Genomic DNA, 17,375 nt, shown 5'->3' with positions numbered 1-17,375 from the left:
TATGGTGCCAAAATAATTTTAGCACATCTAAACTGGTGTATATAGTCCTTGCTATTAAATTCCTGCAGGCAGAATTGTGATATAGCAGAATAACGATGTGCTTGTGAGGAATTCAAAAGGCAACAAATATAAGAGGCCTCCTACTAACAGATTTTTGGAGCCACAAGTCAAAAGTAATGGCGCAAATCTCAGTCTTTGTTTTCCGAATTCTTATGTAAATATATGTAATGTAGTAGTAAAGGTTCAACGGGTTTCACGTTGCAAGCTGCTCATGCTTGCCTCTGGGTGCAACTTGAACTTTAGGTTTTCCTTTTCTTTTCTTTTCTTTTGTGCGATAAATTTGGCAATTAATACCTCAAAAGGGCACAAAATTTCGTGTCCGGAGATAGTTAAAGCATTCCTATATAAATTGTATAGCTCTTTACTGTCAGATGATAAATGCTTGTAAAACCAATTTAAAAGGGATCAGCATGCTGGTTTTATGTAGTAGTCTTTATGTATAGGCATCTGCCATGATTTTAGAAACATAATATAGCACATGGCTATGTAAGGATATTTTGCATTTAGAGAATGCCAGAGTTTACAGCGTTGGATGCCTTCGTTGTCACATAGAAGAATTAGCAATGTGCAGCAGAGGTTCACCAATACGGCTACGACTTTAAGTGGCAGGACTGCACAATTATAAATCATTTGGAATGTCTTATTTCTCTGAAAATTGTAGAACTCTCAAGAAGGGTCCATTCATATCAATGCATCCTCAAATTATATACAACAGAGTCCCAACACTTGCTTTGCTGGAACAGGCAAAAAAGGGGTGCAAGATCTAGATAGTAGCAAGTTTCACATTTCAACATTCATTCGTTGCAAGATACTCAATCCTAGGGATCAAGATATCCTCTAGTTTGTAAAGACCGGATAACAAATCGAAAGGCAATACTCAACCAAAACATCAAACCATGGTACAAACTGTTTTCACCTTGAAGCCAGTGACCAGAAGTTCATGAGAAATGACGGCAATACTGCAAACCAGCTAATGAAAGCCATGGCGGTAGCAGTCTCAAAGCTTGCACAGTGGTTTTCAGCACAGATGTTTAGATCATTACCAATCAGCACTGTGATGCCTGCAGATGCACAAGCTGCTGCAAAGGTGAGTGTGGACGTAATCTGCATGGTAAACATCAATAATGGAATCAGGAACAACCACATAAGACAGATATCAACTTTGACTAAAGATGGTTGGATTTATCAGAATCTATATCTGATGTGGCTGTGTACAGTCTAAGCTGCATACAGACGAAAGTCTCATTTGTGACTTAATAGATTCCTAACATACAAATTACCTACATAAAGAATGCATTCAAGAGGTCTGAATGTTTGTTTGCACATATGAAGTTCATATTCTCCTGAGCAAACATACTACATAAAACTGTTTCAAGGAGAAAAACCAATGCAAATTAGTTTTCACCACCATGTGCTCGATTATTCCCTTACCCCATCACCAATGGTAAACAAACAGACTGCTCGGGGATTCTGCAAACAGCGTTTGACAAGAAGCGCATAAATATCCACAAAAGCTAGAGAAAGGCTCCACAAGCTTTGCAAGATAGCAGCTGCAACAAGATAACTGCAAAAGAAAAAGTGAGGGTCAGTGCAGTAACTCGAAAATCTTTAGCTGCTAATAACTTTGCACAGATCAGGATTATGATATCCAAAGTACTAATCTTAAATGAAGAATTGCACAGAAGCACAGAAGAGAGTTCAAACATATTCCAGTTGGATAGTTTCCAAATTTCAGATATGTCTGTACTCTGCACATTATGTCATGTGGATGCAATTATAAATTTTCATAGAGGCCAAGTGCCATAGACATCAACAAAACAGCGAGTTCAGCTCAACGACACTCATTATGTGCTTCTCACTCTTGTGGAAAGACAACTTGAGACTCTTTCACTACCCTAAAACTCTCAATGGTTTTCTAGGAAAGAGGTTAGTTTTGATGGTTGTTCACCAGACTATAGTAAAGCCAACATAGTTTTATTTTCTGGTTTCAGTGAACAATTTTTCACATATGAATAATGTTACTCTGTAGATACATGAAGTGGTTATTCTACCGAGGGATGAACCAAAACTTCGTAATGAAGGCATGACCGAAAACAAAAAAAATGCAGGAAAGTGATTTGCTGGGTTACAAGTAACCAAGACAGGACCCAGAGGGATCTAATCTGGATTAAGAATGAGTTGCTCGAAAGCTATTTGAATTGTTACTGCCAACAAATTGATGCCTAGCCCTAAAAATAACTACATTCATGGTCTGATAATCCTAAATTGGATACTTTCTCTATACATAGAGCACAACTGTTAGAGAATTGGTAGACAATTTATGTATCGTGGAAATATCCTTCCGTGGGCAAAAACTATAGAGAAAACAACCTGAGCTTATAGATAGCATAATAAGTATCAACAAGAGGTAGCAGAAGAAGACACGAAAGAATGCTACGAGTTTTAGATTAGAAGGAAAGAAAGAAAACGAGTTACCAGAAGGCAGTTACGGAGGTGAAATCGCTGGTGGAGACCATAACGGAGAGTGCCGCGATCGCGAAGAAGAACTGGAAGAGGCGAAGGGCAAGGCCTCCAGGAGTTCCCGGCATGCCCTGGAAATCCTTCATTCTCACCCTCGGCGGGTTCTCAGCGGCATCCGTCAGAGGCGGAGCTTCCACTGGATGCACCGCCGGCCGACTCACAAACATCTCTATACAGTTCAATTCTTCAGATCATACCGTAGCCCCACTCACTACCACCACCGCCCAAGTAGGATGGATGTCCAAGCGCTCCTCCGATCCGGTCTCGGATCTACCGGCTAGAGAAGAGGAACGATCCGGCGCTCTGCTTCGTAGGAAGCCCTAACCTCGAGGGACAGGAGAAAACCGTAGCGAAAGCTCAGGACGATTTCATTCCTAATTCTAGCTCAAAACAATGAGAAATTCCGAGAGATCGGAGGCGGATGAAATAGAAGAGAGGGGGGGAGGAGACGATCAAAGGAGGAGAGAATATTCTTATACGGAGACGGCGGAAGAGACAACTCCAAAGAGCGGCAAGGAAAGGCAGGTTTTAGTTAAAGAAATAAATAAATGAAAAGAAAAAAGAAAAAAGTGGGAAGAGGCACGCGATAGCATCTGTTCCCTCCCAGGCGAGTGGTCGTCGTCTGGTGCGCTCCGTTAGGGGGGAGAGAGAGAGAGAGAGAGACTGCTACCTATAGTTTTTAGACTATAGTACCTAGTAATTCTTATTCGGGTTTCCACTTTTTTGGTACCTGTGGTTCATAACCACAATACCAATTCAAGCCAGAGTCGGTCCATTTAAAGTAGGGTTTATATATATATATATATATATACCATAGTTATTATTAAAAAAAATTAGTTTAAAAAAATATTCCTAGAACATATATATAATTAAAATATTTTTACTTCTTAAAATTTAATATGTAAAATATTACATATTTGTTCAGTAGAAGTTTTGTAGTGGTGTGCTTCAGATATGGTTTAGATTCTTGGAAAACCATTACAAATCTTCTGTATCTCTATTAAAATATTATAAAATAATATTATATATTTTGTGTGTGTTATTCAGTCATTGATGAATACCAAATAGTAAGATTTGTTTTAAGTTATCTTTATCTATTTATTTTGTGTATAAAATTTATAATTATTTACTTGAAAATAAATAAATTTAAACCAACAAAAAAATTTCTCGGAAAAAAAAAACCCTCATGTTACTGCTTTGCATAGTTGAACTATCAATTATGTCTGCCATCCTCTTCCTGTTTTTGCTATGAAACAAGATTCCAAGTAATTTCTAGACATATAATTATATGATTTGTTCTTTGATATTTGGCAATCAATTTAAGCTGCTGCAGAATAACTTAGAGGTACTTTTCACATGTTTATTAATGAATTGGGCTACCATATATACGTAAAAATCGTTCTTGTTATATACGTTTACTAAGTAGAAGGATTTGACGACATAGTGTGATAGTGAGGGTGTGGCCCTAGGCCTAGGTGCGAGGTGCGTGAGAAAATGAACATTCATTCTAGAATTTATAAATCAGGCTGCTTTGAGCGTCAAACACCAAAAAATATTAGCGTCACACTGGAAAGTAATTTGGACAAATAAATAGAAAATATATATCAGCGGGCAGTTGACTTGCAACCTCTTTGTGTATGAAAGCTCTACGGTGTGTTTGGGTAATAAAAATGTGTAAGAGGAAAAACTTATGAGTTTAATGTAGAATGTCCAAGGGAAGGGAAAGAAGCATATCCGAGACTGGAACATCAAAAAGGATCACGAAATAAGTAATCATTCATAAAATTTAGTGCTCCGAGGTGGACTGGAGCTCCCTCTCATGGGCCGGCCCGTATTTTATCGAAATATTACCGGTTACGACGTGCGGGTGGTCGTCATCGAAGAAAGAAAATACTATCAGGCGCAGGGTGGAACTTTAACCTGCGGTAGCAGGTGGAAAAGAGTGGACTTATTTAGTTTTATTAATTCACGGGCACAAAGAAAGATTTTTTATTTTTTTTTAAAAAAAGGAGAAAAAAAAGAAAAAGGAGCTGCGTGCGCCTGCGCGACGAGAGCGCCGTTTAACAATTTTTTCTTTTTTTTTTAAAAAAAATAAAAATTTATTTTCGGTTCCGTCGAATCTCATGTTGTTACATGTATCTCCTTAGCTATATATCTAAACAAATTAAGATAAAGGTAATCCCCTCCTCCCTCGTTTTAGTAAATCCCGAAGCCCTGTCCGTTCTTGGGTTTGGGAGCGTCTCAATCTCCCTCGCCTCCAAAGTCCTCGTCCAGAGATAAATAACCCTTCTCTGCTACTTTGGGGGCTGTTCTGCTACTTCTAGGGTTTGCTTCTCCTTCTTCTCGGCGGGCTCTTCTTTTGCCTTGGGGCTGGCCACCAGATCCGTTTGAAGCAAGATGTTTTGGCGTATCCCCAATCTCTCTGCTTCCTCCCCGGTGAGTAGGACACTCTCTCCAGATTACATGCCAATTTCTTTACTCCCCTTCACGTCAGATGCTTAATTTGCTACCACGTCCTTAGGAGTAAATTGGTGGATTTTAGTGTGGTCTATTTTTGCTGTAGACGGCGGCGTTGCCGATGAGAAGCACCTTCCTCTCTCACCAACTAGTTTGTCAATTGTCATATTAGTACTATATTTGGTCTAATTTGGCAAGTATTTGTTTGGTAAGAGCTCCTATATTATGGACTACTTAGAACCTCCCGATCCCTGCCACAAATTTAAGGGCTGTTAGAAACCACTATAACTTTCACGAAGAAGGAAAGAGAAAAATGGGAAGTTCTGTAGTTGTTCTGAGCTGCATAGAACTATTAAAGTACTTGTGGGAATTGTCTACATGACTTGGCTACCAGAAGCTCTGATATCTATTTTATTACTGACATTCAAATCATCACTTGTATTAGACATAGAAGTTCCTTTGCATCTTTGTGAACTCATTATGTTGTTAGTTACACCTAAGCACTTCATATTCTCTGATTCAATTTGTGTGTCTTTTTTAATTTGGTTATAATTACTTTTGTAGGTGGAATTTATTTTGGACAAAGAGAACTTCACTTTGGAAGAGCTTCTTGATGAGGAGGAAATCATCCAAGAGTGCAAGGGTTTAAACACACGGCTGATAAATTTGTAATTCCTTTTGTTTTACTGCTAATTCTAATTCTGTAGTTTGGGCCTTTTAGAAGCCAGGTAATGAACATGAAAAACAAGATTTACTTCTTCCACCTGAAAAATAAACAAAGTGTTATTTAAATTTTTAGTCACCTTATTCATGGCTTTTTCTAAATTCTTTTGTCGTTCACATGGATCTGAATGGTATCCCATATCATTTCTAATCATGTGATCTTGGCCAGTTCTCCACTTGCATTTCTTGCCATTTACTGTACGCATACATTATAACATATTGAACTCATGAACGGAAATTTGTCAAATATTATTTTCCCTTGAAAACCTTGGTAATTTCTTAAGTCACATCTTGTGGTTATTGAGTCTAGAATTGTTTCCCCATTTGTATGCAGCTGAATAGCATACCTCGAGTCCAATGGCAGTCTGGACTTTGGTGCTCAGAACTTATCAGATGAATTGACCTATCTAACTTCAGGAGAAAGATGTATTTGTTGAAAACTACCTTATATGAGAACCTTTTATAGGTGCAAAAAGTATTGTCCTGTGCACGTTTGTGATGGAAATCTAATGTCTCTATTTCTTGTTTTTAATTAGAATTACTTTCTAGAAAATGAAACTTCTGGCTTTTGAAAATTGTTCTGATGATTCTTGGTGAATTTGTTGAGTTAATTAGTTTTCTTCTTCTAAACATGTCAAATCTCCATCATTTAAGAGTTAGAAACACTTCATTTGTTTTCCTAGTCTCATCACTGTAATATGTTTCATTGCTTTCAGTCTTAGAGATAGAGCTCAGGTAGAACAATTGCTGCAGTATATTATTGAAGATGCTCCTGAAGATGCTGACAGCAGGCGAACCTTCAAGTAAGTTCAAATGGTATAAGATGTAACTTTTGCAGCTGCCTTAGCATTCACTTTATTCTGTCTTCTGGTCTGAACCAAATGAAATTGACTTCACTACTCAATATCCCATTATCTAGGTTTCCTTTCATTGCTTGTGAGATATTTACTTGCGAGATAGATGTCATTCTTAAGACCTTGGTAGAGGATGAGAAGGTAAGAATTTCGTGGACTGTCAGATTCATGTATTCTTATTGGTTATACAACTTATTGGTCCTTTACTGAAGAGTCTGTACTGTTGTTTTCTGTTGAAGCTGATGGACATGCTTTTCTCCTATCTTGAACTTAATCGAACACATAGTTCAATATCGGCTGGCTACTTTAGCAAGGTTAATAAGATTTTTCTAATTTTCTCCATAAATTTTCTGCTTATCTAGTTATTTACTGCTTAAAATCTTTTGGATTTGGTATATTCAACAGACTGATGAGTAAAATCTTCGTCATTGCTAGGTTGTTATATGCCTAATGTTACGGAAGACAACATCACTAATGAAATATGTCCAGGTAAGTTTTGTTAGCATCTTTACTAGGATAAAGATTTGCATGTATCTGTAAACCAAAGCGGTATATAGGAGATCTATTAGTTCTTTTACCAGCACAGGAATAAATTGATGTCTGATATGTAATCAGCTATGTTTAACTTTCTTTTCTTGTCTTATTATTGACACTTGATTCACAAACAATCTCGATTTGCAAATAATCTACAGTGTTACTTTTAAGCTTGTCAAAGCAATGTTAAATAGACAAGTAAACCAGAGGTACAACTCTAGTTGGTAAATGATTACTAATTAGATTTCTCAGTCAAGGCATCTAGTATACACCTAACATGCACCTTCTTCTTGAACTTGTTTAAGCAATAGTGGCAATATTGTGACACCTCTTTTTTTATCTGGGTATGAAAAGGTAACAGTTGCAATAGATATTTTGATTTATCTCTATTTCTCTACATATTATTTTTAAAATTCTAGTGGCCAAACTCTATCAGGGACAACCTATTTGAAATGCAGCACATGTTTTGTTAAGCTCCATTATTGGAGAGAGAAAAGGGATTTCAATAATTAAAGTGAATATTTTCGCTTATCTTAATTTTTAATAGTAGAAATGTTTCCTTATGTTATTTCTCTTACATAATCAAGTTTGTAACTTGATGTAATATTCATTTCTCTTGGTTCTGTTTGTGATTATTGTATTATGTGGTTTCTCATGCTAGACCCATGAGGGTATTTTCTGCAAGCTGGTTGATCTGATTGGGATAACTTCAATTATGGAGGTTCGTGTTCCATTCCATAACTTTTTTTTTAGTCTTCAGGCTTTCTGAGAGGCCATGCACAGTATCGCATTGACTTCTTGAAGCAAGTCATAAGATTTATATATTTCTATTAAGCAGTAGGTGTTTTGTTTTCCTTTGGAATGGAGAAGGGTGAAATTATTCACCTTTAAGGGGGAAAGAAGATTTCATTTAAGCCCGTCTACTGTCATTGGAAGCTTTCCTATCTCCCTCCAATAGCAGTGCTGCTTTCTCTTGTTTCACTTTAATCTTATGTGTTTTTCTCCTTATTATTCTTCAGTGCATAATTTATGTTTTCCTCTGTTGTCTAGCAGATTTTGACTCGGCTTGTTGGTGCTGATGATCATATGTATCCAAATTTCATCGATGTCATGCAGTGGTTGGCTAATACCAATCTCCTTGAGATGATTGTGGATAAATTAAGCCCATTGGTGAATTAATTCAGTACCTTGTTCTTATGTTGAGACATGGGCTATTATTTACCTTGCATAAATTGTGTTATATCACTCTGTTATCCAATTTCACCTGGTTGCTCTTCTTGTTGCTTATCAAGCGTGCAACTATTGAATATATGGTTACTGTCACCCTAACCAGTTTAGCATTATCACATTCTACATTTTTTCCCAATCCAACCACTTAAATCTTTTTGCCAACTTCAATAGTTCAATAAGAACCTCAACCTTCTAGGCAATGTTTCCTTAGATGCATGACTTATCAGAGCATGTTGCACAGTTAGAGAAGGATTAGTTATTTACTCTGGAATTAGTTTTACATTTCTGTTTGGTCACTTTGTGCATATTAGAACATGTGATGTAAGTTCTGTTTCTTTTGAGTAGACGATGGCACACGGTGCTGGAGAAATTTGGAAAAGGTGAAAATATCTGCATTAGTATCTTTTGGATAGGCTGTTTCATTGTCCACTGACGCCTTAGATACTTGTATCATTGCCTCCGTCTGGCCTTTTTATTTCTTTTGTATAAATACCTGGAATATCTTTATTGGGATCTCATTTCTTATGTTTTTCTTCTCAAATTTATCAGAGTAAACCTGAAGTGCATGCTAATGTGGCTGAAGTGCTTTGGGTCATCATCCGAAATGCACCATCTGCTCTAGCTGCTAAACTTTCCAGCCAAAGGTACTGATACCATCTGTTCTCATTATAGTTCTGTTTCTTGTAATATCATTCTATTTCAGCCAAGTGTTTAACATCATATTTCGACACAGCTTTGTTTCCAGGATATTTGGTCATGCACTGGAGCAATCACTGTCTAAATCTGCTCTTGTTCATTCACTTTCCGTTTGCATTGCCTTGTTAGATCCTAAAAGATCTGCTTCACCTGCTTCCTTTCATTCCATTAGAAGCCAGCAATTATATGAATCCATTATCCATGTTGATTCAGAGACCATAGATGCTATGCTTCCAAAATTGGGTATGTTGTTAATTCATCTTTATCCTCTTCACAACCTAGTGAGCTGGATTACTTCATTAATGGATAACTGCTGAAGGCCTTCATGGTTAAAGCATTTATGATTATTACTGAGCTGATATTTTGAGTATCAAAGTTTTTTCTTGCTGTGAGTGCTAAATACTATATGGAATGAATTTTTCAAAAGAAACTTTCCTATTTCAGTATGATTTTGATATATATTATAAGATCTTAAGCTTTGTTATGAGTTAGCTTGGCTCTCAAAATTGTTTTCTTTCTTTCCATCTTTTTACGTCTCTTTCTCTATATATATCATAATGGGAGAAGTGAGGGCTAGATTTTGCTTTAACTGAACTAGTTTTAGGCATCTAAATATCACAGTTCAAATATACTAGTATGCAAAGGGTCTAAATTCCATAGGATAAGTAAGTTGACTTTTACCATGAGCTGAAATCAGCTTGTTATTAAATATCACAGTTCAAATATTCACCTGAAGAATCGCTAGTATATGATCGGTGACATCCTGTAGAATTTGAGGAAAGATATATTTTCCGAGGAACTGGTGATAAAAATGTTCAGTGACCTCTTGAAGTAGGATTGTAGTACTTGCTCTAGCCCATTGTCATGATGAAGAATGACCATAACTATGTATTTCATGATGAGCTTGTAGTATGATCACAGTTTTTTTGCCCACTTCCAATTTTTCAGAATGTGATTTTGCAGGTGACTTGCTAAAACTTTTGAATGTGTCATCTGATGGGAACACCCTTTCTACTACTTACGGTGAACTAAATCCTCCACTGGGAAAACATCGTCTAAAAGTATGTGTGACCAGTTTATTATTAATTTCAAGTAAACTGTTTGGTAGATTTATCGATTGCTTTGGAATCTTGAGTCTGCAGATGGATAGCATACCTGAATTCATCATACACTACTTTTACGTTGTATCATGCTAGATTTGTTCAATCTTCTTCTCTAGCTTTGTTGGTTTTTTTCTAAAGGTTGGATTTTAGATTTCCATCTTTATTCTAACATTTGTACAATGGATTTCCAGATAGTAGAGTTTGTGACAGTGTTGTTAGAGACTGGTGATGAAGCAGCTGTGAAAGAGTTGATCAAATCCGGTGCTATCCAGAGAATCATGGATCTATTTTTTGAGTAAGCTGCATTTTTATGAACTTTTGGTGAATTTACGCAAATTGCTAAGTGCCCTTAATGATAATGCTAATCACGGGAACAGGTATCCGTTCAATAATCTATTGCACCATCATGTAGAGGCATTGATATTGTCGGCCCTGGAGAGTAAGCACAGTGCTATCATTGATCATATCTTTGGTGATTGTAGTATTATTGAGAAGCTTCTACAAGCAGATAAGACTCCATTCCTTTCTAATTCAAATGCGGTAATATTATTACTTTCCTTTTCTCTTTCACACTCTTTCCAGTGCATGATGATAGTGATCATATTTCAATTGCAGTTTGATACTTTATAACCAAAATTTATTACCTCCTTGTGGCTTTATAGGTCACTATTCCTACTGCTGAAAGAAAGCCAGTCCGAGCTGGTTACATTGGACACATCACACAAATATGTAATAAACTTGTTCAGCTTGGGAGCAGCAACAACCAGATTCGGGCATATTTGCAGGTTAACTTTTTTTATTTGTCATTAATTAGTGTTTAATGTTGCCCCTGCCTGCAGGATATTACAGCAGAGGTGTTTGTTTATTTGATTAATTTTCTTTTAGCTAGACTGTCCTTAATATATTGGTGAAGCTTAGTAGTACACAGGGTGATTAGTCTATGATACAATAGTCAGAAATTGCTTGTGAAGCAAAATAGTCAAAAGCTTCATATGTACACAAAAGTCTTTTAGCAATATAAAATGAAACATGCTTGAATTTCTGACAATTTCGAAACTCTCAAAACTTTATTGGAATTTTGTTCTTTTGTAGGAATCCAAGGAGTGGATTGATTGGCAAAGCAATGTACTATGCGAACGGAACAGTGTTGAAAATGTTTTTCGGTGGACTTGTGGGTATGTAGGAATACTAGTGATGCTTTGTGAAGCTTTTAATTTGAAGCCTAAATTCGCTTCAGAATTTATCAGTCAATTCTGAATGCTTCATTACCGGTTGAAATCACAAGTTCTTTGCTTCTTTCAGTCGCCCAACGGCATTGCAGGAAAGGACAAGAGATAGTGATGATGATGAACATAATGATACAGATTATGATATTACTGCCTTAGCAAGTAATTTGAGTCAGGCCTTTAGGTACAATGCTTATAGAAGTGATGACACAGATGAGGTAATGTGTATGAAAACTTATTTGTAGCATTTCAGCAGTACTTTTCAATGATATGATAATTTTTTTTTCAGGCCAATGCATCACTAGATCGAGATGTTGAGGTAAAAGCACAATTTCTTCTAAATTCTGTGGTTCATTTAATATCTGTTTAACCATTCTGGGACTGCACATACAAGAACTTGACTGGGTTAAATTAGCAACTTCTCGATCTTCTTCAGCCTACTGGTAACTAGAAATATTGATCAGGAACTTAGATTTTTCCATACTATGAATTGAGGTAGTCAGCTGTTGATGCTCCAGGTTCACTAGTTGCTCCGACTCAGTATGTTATCATCTCTCACTTTTTGGCATAGTCAATAGAGAGTCGGATTTGCAAATTGAAGTAGAATTCTCCCTGTTCAATATCATTTCTCGGGATATTGTCAAAGATGAAAAAGAAAAGAATTGTATTTAAATCCCTCACAAACATATCGTCAGCAAGACATATAGACACCCCACCTGTAGAATCACAAAGTATGATCCACTGACAGTTTCACTCTTAATGTTTATTTGTGTAAGTTGACAAAATAAAAGTCAAATCTGTATTTTCAGTTTGTGTCTCGTGAATTACTAGTAGTGGAAATGCATCTTCATGAGTTCAATAGCCTTTACAATAATTTTGGTTAGGTTGGCAGAGGAGTTAGTAGCTTGAACATTTACTGTTACATTCTGTTTCTGAATTTTATGGACTCTGCAGGACGTGTACTTTGATGATGATTCTGCCGAAGTTGTCATCTCTTCTTTAAGGCTTGGAGGTGATCAGCAGAGGTACAGTGTACTAAGTTCTCCATTGGAATTCAATCACATCCATTCTCTGCCCAATAATAAAAAATTAGTCTACACTTCTACTGGCAATTTTCCTTTTCTTGTTTCTGTGATGGCAGTTGCCTTTTCACAAATTCCAACTGGTTTGCTTTCCAAGAAGATGGCCTTCTCAGTAATATGGAGGATATCTGTCTTGGTGGAACTGACAGTGATGGTAATAACGGTGATGATGTGGTGGTGGTTGGAGCGGAGGAGATGGTCAAGTCTGTGACTTCACAAAGTGGGTGCTCTATAAGCAGTTCTTTTCCGATGAAAACTGACACAGCAAATGGGCCCCTCAGTGGGTCATCTGATGCAAACCAGGAACACATCAGAGATGATTTGGGGCTTTTCCAGTTTGATACTACTGAAAGTGAGGACTTGTTCGACGACCAACCACTGCCTGAATGGGTTGGATGGCGTGAACCATCAGACATCCAGCTTGATGGTTCTAGTGATCTTCCAACTGCTGAAACTACCTCAAGCAGTACGACTTCGGCCATTACATGCGAAAGCGGAATTACTTCAGAATGCACTGAATCCACAAAAACCAATCCTTGCTTGTTTGAGGAGGATGCAGAGTTTGTTGGTGTAGATATGGAGGGGGTTGGGCGGGCAGTAGAGCGAGCCCTGGAAGAAGGGATAGGTGGAGATGTGGGCGCCTCAAAGAGGAACATAGTTCTAAAGGTACCTGAACTGCCTAAGCCAGGTGAGGATGGGACTGGACTTATGGACTTCAACAAGGGCCATTGGCGTGTGGAACCAGAGATGGGTGTCGTTCAAGAGTAATTTAGCTCAGTATATCTTGAAACAGTGTAGATGTACATTAGTGTTATTGTTTCAGATGTATACCTGGCAGCAGGTGTTTGATGTACTGTATGAGAATATAATTTTGCCCTGTAGGGAGTAGTTTGTTATGCAATCTTAGATTGTCGGTTTTTTTTTCATGTGATATTTGATTAAAAAGGAATTTGCTGAGGATAATTAGATAGTACTTTAGGGCTCTTGTAATCGAATTTTTATTTCACCAGGAACTGTCTGTTTGCCTGTTTTACGCTTCAAAGTGGTTTATCTCATGCTATTTTATTTGACAAGCTTCTGTGTATGCTCCAATCTCCATGGCATACGATTCATGTACCGATCCTAGCAATTGACCGTAAAAAAACCTCCCTATTTGCAGCACGCACCCAAATTATATTCAGGTATTATTTATTTATTTATTATTCAGGTGTTAAAAGAGTGAGTAATCACTTTGACGGAGAATTGGTAGGATTGAAACACCAACAACAACGATGATGATAATAATAATAATAATAATACTAAAAATAAAAAAGTCGTCTTTCTGTCTTTTATTGTAAGACGAGTAGACAACCAAGGAGGGTCTGATTCCAGGTTCAATGTTGGGTGTACGGATATGAAAGATTCGCGAGTGGCTTGTAAGTTTTGCAAAGCATCCGGCATCGACTAGATCAAGTATAATCACCGGCTTGAAGCTTTTAATTATTAACAGCCAATGGCTCAATCCAGCTGCTGAGGTTCTCCTCCTCCACGCAGCAACAGCAGCGCACGAAGAAACGGAGGGGAGGGAGGGAGAGAGAGCGTCGGTATATCCATGAGTGTGCCGTTGAATCTTTCCCTTCGCTACCAATATCTCTTCCCCTCTCTCTCTTCTACCATATCTTCCTCTGTTCCCCCTCCGCTTCCTCCTAGGGCTATGTCTTGCCGTAGCAGCAGCGAACTAGAAGGGCGGCCTCGCTCTTCCCCTCTTGGAATCCCATCCAGGATACCAGGTTTTCCATCCTATTCCTTCCCTCCTCCCTCTTTCCCCCCACTTTTATATGCTGCGTACTTCCGGGAAAAGAAAATTTGTCGTAATTGGGACCAGTATTATATTATTTTCTGAAGCTGCAAGCTTTGTCGACTCTTGATCGGTTGCCCTTGAGTCTCCATATGAGTCTGCCTCCTTTTCCAGATAGGAGCGGTATTTGTATTTTGTTTTAAGAGAATAATGATCGAATTTTGAAGTGAATGATCTCTGTGCATGTTTCCCCAAATTATTCGCTGAGCTCACACTAGAAGTGAATGATCTCTTCTCACTCGCGGAATACAACTGCGTATGTGAAAGAGTCGGATTTAAGGTTGTCATGCACCCCGCATCCCCCCAACCCCACACCCGTAAGCAGGTGCTAGGAAGAACAATATGTGGAATTCTTTCTTGAATTGTTGCTATAGTTGAGGAATCTTGTACATTCAATGTAAAGTACTTGTTTTTCTTCCTAGTTAGTGTCACAAATCCTATTCTTAAACCTTCCAACTTATATCAGAATTTACGAAGTTGGCCTATCATCTGGAAGAACCTGTTCATGTATAAAAAGAACTATCATTGTAGGAATCATTCAAGAAAATAATAGAAGTTATATATATATATATATATATATATAATCATGTTAAGGGAATGTATACTCAACCAACATGACCGCCAGTTACCTATTTGGAAAAGCAAGGTTCAAGCTGCATACTACATCATATACCCAAATCTACACATACCCTTGTCTATGGAACTATATCCATGTTTAGTTTATCACCAAAATCTTCTAGTTTGTTTCAGTTGCCTAGGAATGTAGGGAAATTGGTGTATCTGGGAGCTATAAATAGAAAATCGTGAACATCTGTAGAAGATTGAAAGGAAAAAAGATTAAAAGCTTGACTAAGAATATAACTTGTTTTCCTAAGTTGTAAAACTGGTTGACCTAGAAAAAGATTCTAGATTTCTTCTTTTGTCAAGCAGTCTATAACAGATCTTTCCAGCATTAATTGTGATGCATTGTCCCTCTTGATCTTGAGAACAATTCAGTAGTGTCTATTGAACATGAGAAGAATGATTTTGAGTGATTTATTTCATAAATAAATAATAAACTTGTAATATAGTAGTCAATCCTCATCTAAACCATTTGATGGCTAACTCGTCACCCTTTCTGTGACATCTATTTCTATACATCCTTGTAGTAGGAGTTTGCAGGGCCAGTCAGACTGCTGACCTATTCCCATCTTTATGCCCTGAGGTGGTTGTTCGAGATGCACGGCTGGAGGACTGTTGGGAAGTAGCTGACACTCACTGCAGCTCCTTCTTTCCAGATTATGCTTTTCCAACAGATCTCATTCTAAGAATTGACCGTTTTGTAGCTCTTCTGTCGGGCTTCTCAGTTCCTCCAGGTTGCACGAGGACTTGTCTTGTTGCAGTTACTGGTGCTTCAGTCAGTGATAACTTGTATATTGGTTGTGAAGACCTGAGAGTTGGGGGTTTTGAAGGAAAAGTCAGTTTTGGGAGAGGATCTGTGGCTGGGATTCTAACAGTGGACACAGTAGCTGATTTTCTTCCTAGAAAAGGGCCATTTCGACAGAGAAGGTGAATGTTGCTTGCTATATTCAGTAGAGAGTATCATGGTCTTATTATTAAACCTTATCATTTAGCTGAATGCATCTATATCGCTTGCACATATAACAATTGCTTCCATGTATCCATTCTATCTACTCTTTTTACATGCCAATCTTATCTGATTTTAGATGTATGTGCATGTGTCTCTCCCAAATAATTGCTTTTATAGTGCCTTTCTTCTTTTACAATAAATTTTCTATCTTTGTACATCTGAATCATTTGTATGATTATGGATTTTTATGTCTGAGTTATGTGGTTTCTGGTTTCATTTTTCATTGAAGATTCATTTTATCCTGTTTGTATTAAATTCAACCTATTGCTGGTATCATCTATATTTTATTCTACTTGTTTAAGCATGTTATTGATGTTTTATAGTTATATTCAAGAGCCTCTTATTCAAGCATATTTATGGCAAGAACTTCAGTTTCTTTTACAAGAGCTAGTGGTTTTTGTTGATTCCTCAAACTGCAATAATACAACTGCAGTGTCGATTGTCGAAAAGAAGAATGCCCAACTATATTGCTTCTTTTTTCCCCCGAATGTTTAGTTCCATGAGTTCTAGAGTTATGCTGATTTTGTCAAGCCATATACAAACTTCTAACTCATTGCCTCTGTAACTTACACATTTGTATGGGCACAATGTAATAATTTTACTTTCTTACAAGAAACAGATCCTAAAAGATTCTTGATGTGTATAATTCCTGATGGATTCTTATTATCTGTAAATCTCGTTGTTAGAAAGTGCTATGAAAGCTGAAACAGAAACAGTTGGTGGACTGGCACTAAATGTTGTTCTATATAGACATTCTTGAGATTTTGTTGTTAATCTATTTGGTTAGATCAGACATGAATTTTCATTTAGAGTGGCTGGATTTGATATTTATGCAGAACCGGTATAGCATATATATCGAATGTCGCTGTCCGAAAGGCAGACAGAGGGAAGGGGATTGCTAAAATGCTCGTTGCAAAAGCAGAGTCGCGAGCCCGTAGCTGGGGCTGCCGCTCCATTGCACTGCATTGTGATGCCAACAATATAGCTGCTATGAGATTGTACGAGGGTCGGGGCTTCAAATGCATCAGGGTACCTGAACAAGCAAAATGGCCCCAACCAAAGACATCTCCTGGTATTCAGTTCAACTTTATGATGAAGCTACTTTCCGATTATGGGACCAGTTGATCAAGATGACAGTGTTGGGGGCAAACTGCTTATTCTTACACAACAAAGTTGCTGCTTGTTTCATAGGGATGTGCACATATATTTCTGCTGTATAGTTGGTCAAATGGTTGAACTACCATGTCGTTATTTCCTTGTGATGATTCGTATTGTTCTTCGATACAGTGATTAACAGCTTCTCAAGGTTGCTTGAAACTTGAAAGAGGAAACGAATTCCTGTACAATCTTGTTACTAAAGGATATGTATTATAATGAATACTAGTCTTTTTGAGAGGAGCGGACTCGATGGCATGATTCCTTA

General features: G+C 37.5%; 3 protein-coding genes across 4 annotated transcripts; 2 read left to right on the top strand and 1 right to left on the bottom strand.

Annotated features, from left to right (window-relative positions):
• Positions 1 to 715: 715 nt before the first annotated feature.
• Positions 716 to 3,227, bottom strand: LOC140768198 (CASP-like protein 5A1). The gene is made up of 3 exons (XM_073108377.1): positions 2,536 to 3,227; positions 1,492 to 1,624; positions 716 to 1,164 (listed from the first exon to the last, which is right to left on the bottom strand). The coding sequence occupies exons 1-3, from the start codon at positions 2,745 to 2,747 to the stop codon at positions 973 to 975; spliced, it is 537 nt and encodes a 178-aa protein (XP_072964478.1). The 5' UTR covers positions 2,748 to 3,227; the 3' UTR covers positions 716 to 972.
• Positions 3,228 to 4,744: 1,517 nt separating this feature from the next.
• LOC140768851 (uncharacterized) lies at positions 4,745 to 13,518 on the top strand. Its single transcript, XM_073109293.1, has 19 exons — positions 4,745 to 5,016; positions 5,602 to 5,705; positions 6,477 to 6,563; positions 6,680 to 6,755; positions 6,854 to 6,928; positions 7,050 to 7,103; positions 7,810 to 7,869; positions 8,202 to 8,318; positions 8,928 to 9,022; positions 9,112 to 9,317; positions 10,038 to 10,135; positions 10,369 to 10,472; positions 10,555 to 10,717; positions 10,840 to 10,962; positions 11,270 to 11,352; positions 11,480 to 11,621; positions 11,693 to 11,722; positions 12,358 to 12,428; positions 12,545 to 13,518. Exons 1-19 carry the CDS (start codon positions 4,978 to 4,980, stop codon positions 13,251 to 13,253), a joined length of 2,436 nt encoding a protein of 811 aa, XP_072965394.1. The 5' UTR covers positions 4,745 to 4,977; the 3' UTR covers positions 13,254 to 13,518.
• Positions 13,519 to 13,858: 340 nt separating this feature from the next.
• On the top strand, positions 13,859 to 17,347 carry LOC140775484 (GCN5-related N-acetyltransferase 4, chloroplastic). Of its 2 annotated transcripts, none has more exons than XM_073118831.1 (3): positions 13,859 to 14,254; positions 15,474 to 15,870; positions 16,789 to 17,347. In XM_073118831.1, the coding sequence occupies exons 1-3, from the start codon at positions 14,077 to 14,079 to the stop codon at positions 17,075 to 17,077; spliced, it is 864 nt and encodes a 287-aa protein (XP_072974932.1). In that variant the 5' UTR covers positions 13,859 to 14,076; the 3' UTR covers positions 17,078 to 17,347. The 2 variants fall into 2 exon arrangements, with proteins under 2 accessions (XP_072974932.1, XP_072974923.1); XM_073118822.1 differs by having other exon boundaries at positions 13,861 to 14,254; positions 15,471 to 15,870.
• The last annotated feature ends 28 nt before the right edge of the window (positions 17,348 to 17,375 follow it).

Source organism: Typha angustifolia, chromosome 2 (assembly GCF_048772165.1).
Source record: "Typha angustifolia cultivar Huaian chromosome 2, ASM4877216v1, whole genome shotgun sequence".
In the NCBI taxonomy this organism is placed as follows: domain Eukaryota; kingdom Viridiplantae; phylum Streptophyta; class Magnoliopsida; order Poales; family Typhaceae; genus Typha; species Typha angustifolia.
Note: the sequence above shows the minus strand (reverse complement) of the source record. Positions and strands in the feature narration are given on the sequence as shown.